The 16,133-nt window shown below is 36.1% G+C and overlaps 1 protein-coding gene across 2 annotated transcripts in view; it reads left to right on the top strand.

The window, feature by feature from the left end:
• The window catches only part of LOC149834553 (putative E3 ubiquitin-protein ligase RING1a), a 37,912-nt gene extending 28,988 nt beyond the window's left edge, over positions 1-8,924 (top strand). The window contains exons 3-10 of one of the 2 annotated variants that reach the window (XM_090010186.1): positions 1,727-1,785; positions 6,539-6,620; positions 6,797-6,917; positions 7,031-7,072; positions 7,172-7,735; positions 7,905-8,012; positions 8,241-8,320; positions 8,404-8,924. In XM_090010186.1, the coding sequence (XP_089866312.1) occupies positions 1,727-1,785; positions 6,539-6,620; positions 6,797-6,917; positions 7,031-7,072; positions 7,172-7,735; positions 7,905-8,012; positions 8,241-8,320; positions 8,404-8,500 (1,153 nt within the window). In that variant the 3' untranslated portion in view covers positions 8,501-8,924. Of the gene's footprint in view, positions 1-1,726; positions 1,786-6,538; positions 6,621-6,796; positions 6,918-7,030; positions 7,073-7,171; positions 7,736-7,904; positions 8,013-8,092; positions 8,321-8,403 lie in introns of both variants that reach the window. The other variant, XM_090010185.1, reaches the window with a different exon arrangement.
• Positions 8,925-16,133: the final 7,209 nt, after the last annotated feature.

The following is a 16,133-nucleotide window of genomic DNA, read 5'->3' as shown; positions in this document are numbered from 1 at the left end:
TCTAACATGCTTGACTCCAATGTCTGTTTCACTCAAGCTTTCAACTACAGGTGGTCCAGAATTTGATAATCCGACTCTCTATCAAAGCATTGTTGGTGCTCTACAATATGTTACATTAACAAGACTAGATATTGCATTCAGTGTTAATAAAGTATGTCAGTTTATGCATCGACCCACTGTTGAACACTGGGCAACTGTTAATGTCATCCTAAATTTACTATTCAATATGGATTGTTATTAAGACCATCAAAATCTCGTGTTATATCAGTTTATTCTGATGCTGATTGGGCCGACTACCCTGATGACCGTAAATCAACTCCATGTTATACAATCTACCTAGGTCCAAATCTGGTGTCTTGGAGTTCCAGAAAGCAACACATTGTATCTCGGTCTAGTACAAAGGCTGAGTATATGGTTATTGCTAATGCTGTAGCAGAAATAACGTGGGTTCAATTTCTTCTTCAAGAGCTTGGGATTATATACCTTCTCCACTTCTTGTATGGTGTGATAACGTGAGTGCAACATATCTTACAGCACATCGAACTTTTCATAACTGTAGCAAACATATCGAAATTGATGTGCATTTCGTTCGTGAAAAAATGGCTAAGAAGCAGGTGTGTTCAAAACCTGTCATCACGTGACCAGATTGCTGATATCTTAACAAAACCCTTGCCGGTCTCATAGTTTCATTATTTCAGGTTCACGCTCAATGTCACCTATAGGAGGAGGATGTTAGAGATCAGGACTCGTCACTCACCAAAAAAGAAAGTCTTGGTGAAGGAGGTAAGTCTACCAAAAGAGAAAGTCTTAAGTCCACCAAAAGAGAAAGTCTTGAAGATGACACAAAGCAAGAAGGAAAGATCAAAAGAGAAAGTTTTGATGGTGGCGTCAACATGAGAAATCTCTAGGAAAATAAAAAAAACTAAGTTTCCAATAAAGAAGGAAGACTCGCTACTAAAAGAGAAGAAAACCTTCATATGCAAGGAGTTTTCAGAATTGATAAAGTCATAAGAGATAAGAATGTAAACTTTCAAAAGGAAGTGGGACTTTGTTATGTTTTCTAAAAGAGGAGAAACTCCTCAAAGAGTTGTATGTGGCTGAACCTCTATTTAATAGAGATCCTCTCCTTTGTTGTTATTGCGAGAGATATAGAGAGAGGATCTTATCGTAGACGTAGATCCTTGAGATCGTACCATGTTAAAAATCCCTTGTGAGCCTTTTTGCTTTATCATATGGTTTGTCAAGTCTGGTACTCTTTCAAGAATATTTACATAATTTGTTAGTGGTAGTTAATGTTGACTCATTTGATTTATAAATGTAAACCTGCACCTTGTACTCATTCCATTTAATGAAGTGACTCTGTCACACCTTATTCGGTTCCTCATTTTCATTGGTTGCAGTTTCCTCCCACTGGTTTTGGTGGACAAATATTTGACATATCTTAAGCAAGTTTATGTTTTTTTCCTTGAAGGAATGGGAAAAAACAAGTTTAAGTTTGTGTTGCCTTTTGTGTATGCCTACATGTGAATTCTCATTGAACTATTCTCTTGAATTAATAATCCTGAAACAAAGTTCCTCTGATTTAGAGAGCACATGATTGAAGTTGGCCTAGTTGTATCTGTTCATTTTCACTTTTATGTTTAATCTCTATGCTCAACTATTATTTTTTTATGTTTTATACATATTTTGAATTTATTTTTGTTTTTTATTTTGTGCTTTCATGCAGATTTGTCCTTGTAAAGTTGTCAGACATACGGAAGGAAGTACAATGCCCCATTTGTCTAGGTACAAATAAATTAGCAAAAGAGCTTTTCTTTTTTACTTAATTTTTTAGGCAAAGTATACTAAGTTTGGGTAGGCCTACATCCACCTAGCTAGAAATCACAAGTGTAGCTTGAATCATGTTTTTTGAACTATACAAATTTTCAAGACAATGAAAATTTGACATTGTGGAAGGGTGTAGATCTGGTTTGGACCCAGGTGAGTCCAAACACAGATCTGACTTTGAAGTGCAAGTAACAGGTTCAGACCCAGGTCCTATTGGGTTCACCATAAGAAAAACTGTACCCGGATCCTATAAGGATTACATGAACCAGACCTAGACCATACCCGGTAAAATAATATTTTTTATTTTTTTATACTGAAAAATCATGGGTCTCAACCGGAACTCCGGTTGGACTCGGGTCTGGTATAAAATTTCACAAACCATACCCGGCTCCATATACTAATCGGACCCTCTGCTTTCGACCCCGTTTTTAATCAAACCTCCTTCTTTATCACCAAAACCCTGATCCTATAGGGTTGGTACGGGTCGGGTCTGGCTCAAACCCGACCCATTGACATCCCTAATTGTGGGCTGTTTGTTTTTGAGGATTTTAAAAACATACATGCACATCTGGAGAACATGATCCAAATCTTGTTTTCTACTAAGAAATGTATCTAGATCATATTGTTAGAATGAGCTGCTGTCATTGTTTATTGTTTTATTTTATAGAAGGACGATGCAAGTCGTATATTTATTTGTTTGTTGTGCATATTTGTGACATAAAGGCTAATTCTGTCATTTCTGTTCTATCCCTATGAGACAGTGGCATACTTGTAGTTTTTGCAGATTGTAACTGTTGTTAAGAGGAATATAAACTGCAAGGACTCACAAAAGAGGGTGCTGCACCCTTCATTGCCCTAAGACTTTTCCGTTCTCCCTCCTACATTCTCATACAGATTCCAACAACTTAAAAAAAATAAAAAATTATGGTTTCTTCTAGATAGGTGTAGGTGCACCTCGAACTCTCTCTCTCTCTCTCTCTATATATATATATATATATATGTATGTATGCACACACACACACACACATAGAGAGAGGCTAGAATATGAGAACTGCCATGTGAATCGTGATTTTCATGGATTTTTTGTTCTTTTCTTGTAAATCTAACTGTATGGATGTGATCTACATGCTTGGTTTTATAAGGACTAGCTCTTGAATCATCCGATTATGATGCATAAATGATATTTTTTCAAGGCTTTAAAATCAATGACTCATAATCTTCATATATATTCAAGCATTCAAAAATCACATTTTTTCATCGAAAATACACGATCCAGCAGTTGATTCCTAGCAAATTTACCATGCCGAACACATCTACATGGCTGGATTTGCCAAAAAAGCTTCGGAAATGCCCATATTTCTAGTTTTCATATTCTATTGAGTCTATATATATATATATAAAGAAAAAGATTTGCTACAATCTTTTGTATGTACAAACTACAAACAGTTGGCAAATCCCTTCTTTTGGGGCGAATCTGACCCTGTATATATGATCTACATGATCTGTTTTGTGAGGATCGACATTTAGATCACTAGATTCCAAATTCAAAAAATGACAGCCATAAACACTTTAAAAATTCTCGACTCATAAAAGTATATATTTTTTTTCAGAAAAACATGATCCAAGGTTTCATTCCTAACAAATCAACCATGTTGAACGAGTCTATGATGTCAAATTGTGTGAAAATGACTTGCATCATGAGATCCTAACTAGATTGTACATACATGAAGTGCAAATTAATAATCATACAGTACCAAATCAATAATCATGAATAGCTTCTGAAGTGCAAATTATTGAACAGTACCAAATCACTTTGACTATAAATATTAAATAATAAATAAAAGTTGAAATTCGAAATGTAATTTACTTTGACAAAAGTTAAAACAAAAAACATGAAAATAAATATAAATAAAATAATTAAGGTCATAAAAAGAAATGGATGAAGTTAGTGACGTGATGTTGACCATGCCTGATGCAGGTTTGACTATGTCCATGAAGTGTCCTGGTGTGTATAGAGTCATGTGATGTCGACAAGTTAAGTGTCTGTTGGACATAGCTCACTGTTTAACTTTAAAACCACAATATTGTACTTCTTGCTATGTTTTTTTGGGTATAAAACTGAAATATGCTGATGGTGCTTTGATAATCTTTGAAATCATTATAGCCGAAACATTGATGATTAATTCATGTTACTTCCTCCAGCATGTTTCAATCATGCAAGTGTTTAATATGTTGTTACTTATATTTTGGTGTGATGTCGAACTTGCTTACTGTTTGAACCTTTTCCTTCATTACATATGCTAATATATATGGGTAAATACTGCTTACTAATGAAGGTGCAAAACTAATGAGTAGAAATCACTTTTTTTATTTAAAAATTTTCAATTTTTTGTAGTATCAAATGTTACGGATGTGATCTACATGGTTTGTTTAGTAAGAAACTTGTTTTGAATCATGTAATAATGACAAATAATTAGGTTTTAAAGGGGTCCAAAAATCAATGGCTCACAATGGATCAAAATTTCATAACTCAAAAGATCACATTTTTACATCAAAAAAGCACGATCCAAGACTTGATCCTTAGCAAACAAACCATGTTGAACATCTCTGTGTGGTTAGATTATGTCAATACAACTTGCACCTATGATTTTTAGCTCATTAGTTTTGTACCTTCATTGGTAGCCAATGTTTACCTTATATATATATATATATAAAGAGAACTGAACATATTAGGCCCCCTTTTTCGTTAGGTCTCGTTAGGCCCCATGATTTGAAGTGTTTTATGATATATCTGAACCGTTAGATGTGTTTATCATGCTCGATTTAGTAAAAATCTACTCTTAGATCATGTTTTTTCGACGAAAAAATGTATTTTTATGAGCCGGGAAAATTTGATGCCTTTATAGCCATTGATTTTTGGATCACCGGAAAAACCTGTATACAGGTCAGATTCTGGCGATCCAAAAGACGGTTCCTACTAAACAAAACCTATAGATCACATCTATGGTGTTAGATGTGAGAAAAAAAATACTAAAAACTACGATTTTTGAAGGGGGATAATGAGACCTAACGAAAAAGGGGGCCTAAGGAGCGCATTACTCTATATATATGATATGGTTTCTAATATGTATTCCTGTTTGAAGACATACTTTGTTGGAACATTTTCATTCTTTCCATCTTGATGTAACTTTTGAAGACTATCTTATCACCCTCAGATTCAGACATGTACAAGGAACTTATGATAATGGAATATCCAATCCTCTCCCATAATTGATCAGTAATACTGAAGAGGTAGGGGGGTCTACGTGAGTCTTACTTTGAAAGTTGTTTTCTTTCAATATTTACGTTAACTTATTGGCTTATTGTGAGTAATACGAGTCACTGATAAGTGTTTAAACTGTCTTGTACTATTTCAATATTATGTTCTGATACCTAACAATGTATTTTATTAACTTTAAAATATCACCAGTTATTTTATCTAAACACACAAATAAAAAAGGGCATGCTTTCAGATGAATGTTGAATAATCCTTTAACATCTGCAGTTCTCACAATGAACACTACATTGCTGTTTCTTGTAAATAAAATTCACCATGGCCAAGAATTCCTATAACTTTGAGAATTTTCTGCTATTCAATGTTAAACTTCTTTTCCAATATGGTTTTGCAAGGATTCTGGAGTAGTTGCTCAGTCTCCAGTGGTGGGAGTGCTGCTGCAATATGGATTAAACTTTATGCCCTCTATGAAAGTTGCTGAGATGTATTAAAAGTTTTATGATCGGATGGTGCACCTTGGGAGAGCTCCCTAACCTCTTTTGGGGGAGAGAAAACACTGGGACCTCCGCACCAGAATTCAAGCCCTTTTGAATGTCTCGGACGGGATTTACCCATTCATAAGAACATGTCCCGGCCCAGCTCTTTTGCCAGGGCTATGATACTATGGTTTGACTTCCTTTCGTTGTTGAGCTCGAGACTCGTCGACGTTAGTCGGCTACCTACTGTAGTCAGTTAGATAAGGCTTTTGGATTTCTTCTCCCATTTCATTAACGCCTTGAGGTTAGCCAAATATTCCATTCCCCCTTGACGGAGTATGCCAATTAGCCCCCGAACAGTACAAGATAGCTACCATCTATCATACGGCTTTCTTAACTCCACTTTTTTTTCTGGTCGTTCCACTCTTTCAGATCGATGGTAGTATCAGAGAGAAAACCTACATTTTTTTTACCTTACATAAGGTTCCTGCTTTCTACCCATGGTTAGCATTATCTCCCCGGGTTTGGAGTCACTCACATTGTGGACCCCCACCCCAACCAACTCTATCTTCCTTATCAGTGTTCCTGAGTATAAGCTTCATTCATCAGGATTTCACTAACCTTAATGAAGCAGTCAAGATATGCATGATATACCAGCATACGAAAATGTGTCTTTTGTTTTCACTTATTAGCCTCACCTGCATTACATCAGATGTGGATGTACCTTGCTCCATTCCTCATGGTAACTGGATTTCAGCTTATTTGTGTTAGTCTGGGAGAAAAGAAGCAGCTCATTGCTGGGGGAATCAACTTTAAGAAATTCTGAGCAAGCTATCAGGCAGTTCTGATGCCTGCTACTACTTTTTCTTATCTATTCTTTCTATCATGAGACTTGTTTTCTTTCTTAAGAGTTAGTGCCAGATACAAAAAACTCTTAGTATAATGACCTTTTCTCTCCCAGGGATCATAAGGAAGACAAGAACTGTAATGGAGTGCCTGCATCGCTTTTGCAGGGAATGCATTGACAAATCAATGAGACTTGGGTATGCTCATGTACTAATATTTTTTGAGTATTGGAGTTATTTTGATGTGCCTCTCTGATTTGCTTTCCGTAATTAGGCATTCCAGTTACGCCATTGAATAGTAAGATATGTGAATATTGTCTGATTTGCTTACATGCTTAAGTGGGACATTGATTGAAAAATGAAAATTGCTTCAGAAATAATGAGTGTCCTGCATGCCGTACACATTGTGCAAGCCGTCGTTCTTTGAGAGATGATCCAAATTATGATGCCCTTATAGCAGCCATATATCCAGATATTGATATGTATGAGGAGGAGGTACTTAATGGATTAATCAGAGTTTTCTCGTCTTATTTTATTTTTTTCCTCCTCTTTTCAGGACTTTTAACTCCTTTTTTTTATTCATGGAAACCCTGTGATAATAATTTCAGGAACTAGCCTTTCATGAAGAGGAAAAGAGTCGTAATAAGCAGGTTGTATAATGGGTAGCACATGTTGATTGTGGCAACATCAGGTGACTCACTCAAAATATTATGCAACATTGCGCACTCAATACTGTTTCTTTTGGGCAGATTCAAGCTTCTATTGCTCAGACGCTTCGTCGACAATCAGAGGCACTTGTTAGAAGACGTAATACAGCAAAAGCGACAGCAGCAGCTTTTGCAAGGAAAGCTCATGGAAATTATCGCAACGGTCAAAGCAGCTACTTAAGAGGGAAGGGCAAGAGTAACCGTGAAACTGGGAATGCAGCAGCCTCTGATGATGATGATGACGATGATGCAAATGGCAATGAAGGTGCCAAAGATTCGTCCTCTGTAGATGATCCCTCTCCTGATTTCAGGCAAAAAAGATTCAAGCGGTGGTCCTCACAGTCTCGTTCTTCACCTGCTAGAACTGGTAATGCAGATGCTGCAGGTGATGAAAATGATGAGTTAGAAGTGAGCAGAGAAAGCACTGGTGCTTCTCCTGGATTAGGTGGAAATCCAGAAGTTCTTGTCTGGGGAGGGGGTGGTATCAGAAGTCATACTCGATATGGTAGTGTGAGTGGATCAAATGGCAAGTTTTCCAGATGCAGTCGCATGTCAAAACTTGTAGATTACCTTCTCAACAAAAGCTCAGAAGAAAATGACGATGAGGTATATATATATATGCATTTGAACCTACTTATGAAGCTTTGATTTATGGAAAATGACACATTGATGCTCTCTCTCTCTCTCTCATGCTTGTGTATATATATATACCCATGGACACATGCATGCATTTATTCTTTTGTCATCATGATAAAGGGGTCTTATGCTCATGCAGTTCGATATACATTTCTTACTCATATCCTGGGATGAAGAGTCCATTCCCAATTTGCAGCAACCATACCTTTGTTGCCGACCAACCTTGTCTGTGAACCACCTGTGCCAGGTGAAAGTTCATGTTTCCTTCTTTTTTATTGGATTATATGACAGGCCCTTCTCTGAAGGTGTTCATGTGCATGTGCATAGTTCATTGCCCTTCAGGTTCCTGTGCAAGCAGAAGATCTTGAGATAATGATTAGTAAATCTGGAAATAAGATTATTAATGAGTTGGGATCACGGTTTGATCCATCAACATCAACTGATCAACACTTCAAACCCAAACTTGGCTTTTCAGAGGACAAGCTGGAATCTTTGGGAAGCCAAGAAACTCTATCAGGGATTTATGCTAATTATGCCAACTGTCAGGGCGACATGGTAAGATCATCAAAATTTCTATTCACCTGCCTTTTGTTTCAATATTGGCTCTATGGTAATAGTTCGACTTTTCTTATTGGTAGGTATTGGTGTATCGGCAGAAACCATCAATTCATGATAACAGACCATGATGCATCAATGAACCTGTTCGTTTACCTATTGATCAAGTTCACTCGGTAGTCAGATTTGTACATAGCCTTCAAAAAGAAAGATATCTTATGCAGCCCTCCAGTTGTTGCCCACTCTTGTAGAAAGGTTCTACACTATAAGGAGAATTCAGCACAAGATAAATTTTGGAAAATGGAAGGTGTTACTGATTAAGGCTATAGAATGCCCCAGATTGAGGATGCTTCACTGTGAGCCTTTTACTAGTTTTTTTATGTTGTAGGAAACACCCTAAATGTGCATGTACTTTATCCTATAAAATGTTCCAAAGTATGAAATTCAGGAATCATCCTCAATCTACAAGAGTGGGCAACATGTGCATGCAAGAGTAACAGAGACATCCATATTCTGTGGGATAAGATCCACTTTTATATTGACCCTGAACCTTTATGACTTGTTGCACATTGGATCTGCTGCTGTCAAAGAAGTGTGTTCCCAAGATCATATTTTCCTTGAAAAGATCTTACGACTTATTACAATTGCTTTTGGGGTTGTCTTGTCTGGTGATGGGATTTTTGAAACAAGGTTTTAGATTTTGACCTTGAGCTAGAGGAGGTTGGTATGAAGTATATACCGACCTTAACTTATGTAACGACTCTAACTCATACTCAAGAAAAAGTAATAATTTTTTTTAAAATAAATATGAAAACATTCTCAGAAATTGTAGTTTAAACACAATCATCACCACAAAAGATCTTATACTCATCATTCAAACAAAGTGCAAACTTTATTTATTAAAATGTACAAACTCTGAGACATAAGCAAATAAACTATAAACAAAGCAAATAAAAGAGTCATGATGTTAAAAAAAATTTGTCAAGCAGTCGTGTGGTTTTCTTGTAGTTCTTTTGAAAGCAAGTCACCTTACTGAGCCTTTGAGGCTGCAAAAAATATAAAAGGGTATCATAATTTAAAAAAGTTTGTGTATGAATCACTCTAATGAAATAAATAAGTAAAAAGAACATAAATAAGATTCATGCAATATTTTAAAAAAATGCAATTATGATAAATTTATAATCTAATTAACTATTCATGTAATAGAGAATAATTAATAAATATGAAAAAATAATTTAATAAACAACAGAGATCACAAATTAAATGATAAAAATATTTAATATGCATTATGAAATAAATGTCATGCATTTACCAAAATATGACAATTAACGGAACAAGTAAATATGCATGATCTAATGTATAACAATAATATACATGATTTCAGTACATGCATTAATAAATTATTATCTTATATCAGAGTTTTTTTTCATATTCTTGTTCCTATTAAATGATATAATTTAAGTTTCTCTTTTTATTATTGTTGGCAGTAGATATTTCAAACAGGTAAATTTTTTTGAGGTCAAGTTTGGTTTCTAATTGTAGCTTAACACACAATTTGTATTTTATTATTGAGTTTTAAACTTAGCCTCCGATCGAAACATCCTTCAGAATATTATACATTCAAATCTAATGTCGAGACATCAGTGACATCCAAATTCACAAGTGTCACTTTCTTGGCATATCAAAACAACTGTTTCTACACACCACCTTAGGTAAAGTGGCAAATTCTTCCTAAAATCGTGGTCAGTAAAAGAATCTCAATATCGGGTTCATGGGTAACAACAATGCACATGGAGTTTTAGTATCCTCACGATTTTCCAAAACAACAATGTTCAAGATTTTCGTATTATAGAAGGGACATCAAGAAAAAGTAGATTACAATATTTTTTTATTTTTTTTAATTTTTTTAATTTTGTTATTAATTAGCTCTTTAATTTATAATTCAACATGCAGAAATAATAACACAAGTTCATAAATCAACATGTGAAGCTCTTCATGAGACCACAACTCGTAAAAACATAAAATAGTGCAATTAAAACAATAATATCACATTTGATTTTTACAATGCATAGTACAACTAAAACAAAGAGCAACACATGCTCAAGGCTCACACAGCTTACGATGATCCATTTTGATTATTGATGCATTTTTATGCAAAAATCATGAATAACATGTCACTATGCATTCCTTTGAAATGTTTCTCAATGCATATTCATATATGTCAATTTAGAAATGTGCATGAAACAACAATATTCGTGTGCATGTGCATGAGTTCACACATTCATGTTAAATGCATGCTTTTATTCAATACACATATGCATGTCAAATGCATGCTCTTATTCATGAATCAAATATATGAACACTCATGCAATTATTACATGCAAAAATATATCAATTCAAGTATACACATGTACATGAAAACAACCATGCATGCACATTTACAATTGGATTAAGCATGACAGACTAGGTGCAAGCATGTGAAAATCTTCATTCTCTTGCATGCATAAAACCAAATTTAATTCAAAATACAAATGTGAAAATTTACATGCATAATTCAATTTGGTTCTAGATTCTCATAATCACGAGTATAACTGAAAGTTTAAGTATTTTAAGTTAGCCCTTATGCATAAACTGAGAGTATTCAACCTCCATATATCTAGTCAAAAATCTAAACATGTAATGAAGTTAAGAATAGCTTTTACCTTGAATTCTTTAACCAAATTTATTTTCAGGCAATTGACTCAACCGACCCAATCGGTTGGGTTTGGTATGCGGTCAACCCCACCCAGTCAACTCAGTCGGTTGGGTCAAGCTCACTGCCTAACTGACACAGTCGGCTGGGGTTGACTTGGCCAACATAGCCCACGAATAATCATGATGAGAAACATACTTATTAGCATGAAAAATAGCTCATGTGATAGCAATAAAAACATATACATGTTCAGTCCAATCATGGCAGCATGCAAAATATTTTTTGTCTCATTGTTACGTAGATGCATGCCTACAGTTTACATGAAGACATGCATATTAGTCACATGAAAGTATACATGACAGTCCACTCACATATAAGTATACATAATCTGGACATGAGTGACACAAATCTGAATTTTCAACATGCATAAAGATGCACATTCAACATGTAAAAATTTACGTATTTGTCATGTCAAAAAACTAAACATGTAACAAGTAAAAATCTGGATATTTAACATATTAAAATCAACATAGGTGACATGTATAATTTCGAACACTTGACATGAGTAAATTTGGGCTTTTATCATATATATATACACACACACACACACACACACACACACACACACACACACATATATATATATATATAGCCCCCTTTTTTTTTCAAATCTGTCCAAATCGGGGTCAGCCGACCTAGTGGGCTGGAGCCCGAACTTGGCTCAACCGAACCCAGTTGACTGGGCTCTGCCAACACATGGCAGCTCATCCAACTGTTAAAAAAAATGTTTATTATTATGCTTTATTTTTTTTTGTAAAGTCTGTAGGCACATGGCTCAACCAACCCAGTCGCTTGGGTCTAGGGTTGTAATAACTGGGAAATCTAGAGGTTTTGGGCCTAGGATCCATTACCCAGATCCAAAAGAATTAAATAAGTAAGATATAAAAAATATATATAGTTACTAAATAAATAAAAAAGGTGTATTTTGGGTCGAATCCACAGTTGGACCCAAATGGATCCAACTGTGAATTTGACAGTTCACTGCCAACCCGGATCCATGTTAGGATGGATCCAACACTATAAAGCCGACTCGGATCCATGTTAGAGTGGATTTGGTATTGCAAGTCACGAGGTTCGGACCCGGAGCCATCCCTCTATTAATAAAGTGTCGATTATAAGAATCGTGCCTAGGGCACGATTCTTGCTAAAAGAAATCATGAAGGGGAGAGGAGGGGGTTATAGAAGGTAACCGACCCCGTCGTTCTCGAAGAGAGAAGGGGGGGGGGGGGTTCGCTCGATAAAAAGATGATTGAAGAGGGTCTCGCCCCTCTTCCTCCCACTACGTCTCTCTCTCTCTCTCTCTCATTTTCGCGCGCAACTGCAAGGCCACCGGAACCGGCTCCATCGCAGTCATCACACGACTAGGGGCGCACGACACTACTGAGATCACTACGACAACCACCATCACGTCGGGCAAGGTAGGAACCCTGTACCTTTTCTTTCGGGTATAGCATGGGGCTCGTGTGGGGTGTGGGTTGTCCGAAACCCCAAATCGGTTGATTTGGGGGTTTAGACTACTGAAGAAGCCCAAACCGGGTGTCTGTGCCTCAAATTTTATCTTGGGGCTGATGCTATTGAAAAACCCCAAATCACCAATTTGGGGGTTTTTCAGTTTCTCAGGAGTACCTTTCGATTTCGGCTACTATGAAAATCCAAATACGCTATGGGGTGTTCGTATAATAAAAGGGGGGTTTCAAGTTTTGCTAAATTTCTTTGATTTCTGTTATGGGGTTCTCGGATCCCTAATATCTCCCTAATAGCCTGTGATTTTTTTTGTTGTTAGGGGGTTTCTGGATTCCTGAATGCCCTTATTGCTTTAAATTGTGATCTATGTTGCTTAGTTAATATTCTTTCATGCTTAATATTTATTTTCTTTTTTGCAAGAATGGTTAATTGTCTTATGAATTAGTTATAACGGTATCCCTCTAAACTATTACATGAATCTTATTTATGTTCTTTTTCTTATTTGATTCATTAAAGGAACTTGTACGTAAGATTCTTCGGATTCTAACACCCTACTTTATTGGTTTTTCGCAGATACTGGTGATTAGTGAAGTCGACTCGCTTCTGAGGGGATATGAGGGTCACATTTGCTACAGACTGCTTCACTTATGGACATAGTGACTCTATTTTTGTTTATTTTAGTTCTTTTTATTTTCTGCGGTTGTTACTTCACTTTTGACTTGAGTATGAGATTACTATGAATTCATTAATAAAGAGTTTGGTTTGTTTAACACAATTGTTGTTTTTGGTACCAAGAAAGTGACACTTGTGGGGCGTGGGATGTCCCTTGTGTCCTCGACATTAGATGTGGAGGTCTAATGTTCTGAAGGTGATTCAGTCGAGGGCTAAGTTTGAAACCCAGTAATAAAATACAAATTTGTGTGCTAAGTTACCTTGGGAACCTAACTTGACCTCGAGGATTGTACTCATTGGGTGTATCCGCGGGCAATGATAATTAAAAGGAGGAACTTAAAGTTTTATGCATTTAATAGGGCATGCATATGCAAAGAGAAACTTTTATGAAAAATAATAAAGTGTTCATGCATTGCACATAAATGATGCATATTCATGTTATGCATTAGAACATGCATGTGTTATCTGTTTCCTTAATTGTTATATGTTTGGTGGATGCATGATGTTTAACTTCTAATGCATGTTAAATACCCAATTCTACTTGAATTGTAATTCATGGTATTAATTAATGTTCTTTTGTGCCTAATAGATGTACCATGTTGTATGAATGCTTACCTGAATGATGTAATTGTCATAATTGTATTCTTCTGAATCATTACATGAATTCGTATTTGTGGTCATGAGACATTTAAATGTTGTTAATGATGTTACCTGCCTGTTAGCTTCTGATAACTTGTTGACTGTCGTAGCGTGAATCTTTACTTATTCTTGTATATATTGAAAATCACCCTTGACACCCACATCACATACTAAATTCATGATATACTTGCATTAAAAGTTGCAGTGATTCCTACTCAGACAATTGTAGTTTAATTCTTATAAATGTATCATTTTTCAGGTAAAGAGTAGAGTTTGTGAGCGGCTGTGGGATGAGGCTTCAATCAAGATTTTGGATTTTCTGTTCAAGGGATACTTTGAGAAACTCTGATGTTATTATTCATTGATAATGAAATAAAATAAATGTTTTGGTCTTGCTCCCGTGTAATGTTCCAGAATACTTAACCTTATAGTATTACTTGTTTCCGCTGTTTCAAAAAGAAAGAAAAAATTCTCAAAATTTGGAGTTAAGATTTCGGGGCGTTACAGTTATGATATCAGAGCATGGGAACACTAAATCAAAGATCACGGTTGTGCCACACCCTGCAAGCGCTCTGTGAGTATAATTTATTTTGTTTGTTATTGGTCGTGTTACTTGTTCTTTTTATTGTGATGCTCATATTAGCATATAGGTGAATTCACGCCTATATAGTTTCATTATAGATGATTGTCTGAATGTATCTAGCATACTTGCATGGCATGATTGATGTGTGTATCATGAATATCCGACTAAATTTCTTAGTAGACATGTGTGTGTTTCACGTTGAAATAATCGAATGTGATATGATGTAAGAATTATCAATACACATGAAATGATGAAATGATCTGAATGTCTTATATGCATATATGATTTGAATCCTGTGTGCATTTTTGTTGATACCAATTCTCTCAGATTACGATCTCTACGGGAATCCTGCAATGGAATTTCGAGGACGAAATTCTTTTTAAGGGGAAAGGATGTAATAACTGGGAAATCTCGAGGTTTTGGGCCTAGGATCCATTATCCAGATCCAAAAAAATTAGATAAGTAAGATATATATAGTTACTAAATAAATAAAAAGGTGTATTTTGGGTCGAATCCACAATTGGATCCAACTGTGGATCTGACAGTTCATTGCCAACCCGAATCCATGTTAGGATGGATCCAACACTATAAAACCGACTCGGATTCACGTTAGAGTGGATTTGGTATTGCGGGTCACGGGGTTCAGACCTGGACCTTTATTAATAAAGCGTCGATTATAAAAATCGTGCCTAGGGCATGATTCTTGCTGAAGGAAATCAAGAAGGGGAGAGGTGGGGGTTACAGAAGGTAACCGACCCCGTCGTTCTCGGAGAGAGAAGGAGGGGGGGGGGGTTCGCTCGATAAAAAGGGGATTGGAGAGGGTCTCGCCCCTCTTCCTCCCACTATGTCTCTCTCTCTCTGTATCCCACCTCTCTTCTCTCTCTCATTTTCGTGCGCGACTACAAAGCCACCGTAACCGGCTCTATCACAGTCATCGCACAACCAAGGATGCACGACGCTACTAAGATCACTGCAGCAACCACCATCACGCCGGGCAAGGTAGGAACCCTGTACCTTTTTTTCGGGTATAGCATGGGGCTCGTGTGGGGTGTGGGTTGTCTGAAACCCCAAATCGGTTGATTTGGGGGTTTAGACTACTGGGGAAGCCCAAACCGGGTGTCTGTGCCTCAAATTTTATCTTGGGGCTGATGCTACTGAAAAATCCCAAATCACCAATTTGGGGGTTTTTCAGTTTCTCAGGAGTACCTTTCGATTTCGGCTACTGTGAAAATCCAAATACGCTATGGGGTGTTCATATAATAAAATGGGGGTTTCAAGTTTTGATAAATTTCTCTGATTTCTGTTATGAGATTCTCGGATCCCTAATAGCCTATGATTTTTTTTGTTGTTAGGGGGTTCCCGGATTCCTGAATGCCCTGTTAATGGTTTTGATTTCTGTTAGTTGGGATTTAGGAGAAAAAATCTGGAACTCGTGTTAAGATTGGCTTTATGCTTGTGGATGTATAACTCTGAAAATAAATAAATAAATAAATATTTTCTAGGCTATGCGTAAATGATTTAGCAGGTAGGGAATTTCAATTGTTTGCATCTGTATATGTTTTGTGTTATTCAACCTATCTGATTTGCTTATGTTAAATATTAGTGCTTGTTCTTCTATAAAGTTATGGATATTATTATTATGTCAACTTAAGGTTGTAAACTGTAATTTTGTTAGTATATTATAGTGTAAAAAAATTTCTTAA

The sequence above is a fragment of the Nuphar pumila genome, chromosome 6, assembly GCF_984573655.1.
Source record: "Nuphar pumila chromosome 6, dmNupPumi1.hap1.1, whole genome shotgun sequence".
NCBI classification, from domain to species: domain Eukaryota; kingdom Viridiplantae; phylum Streptophyta; class Magnoliopsida; order Nymphaeales; family Nymphaeaceae; genus Nuphar; species Nuphar pumila.
The sequence above is the reverse complement of the archived record's forward strand: the minus strand, read 5'-3'. Positions and strand labels throughout refer to the sequence as shown.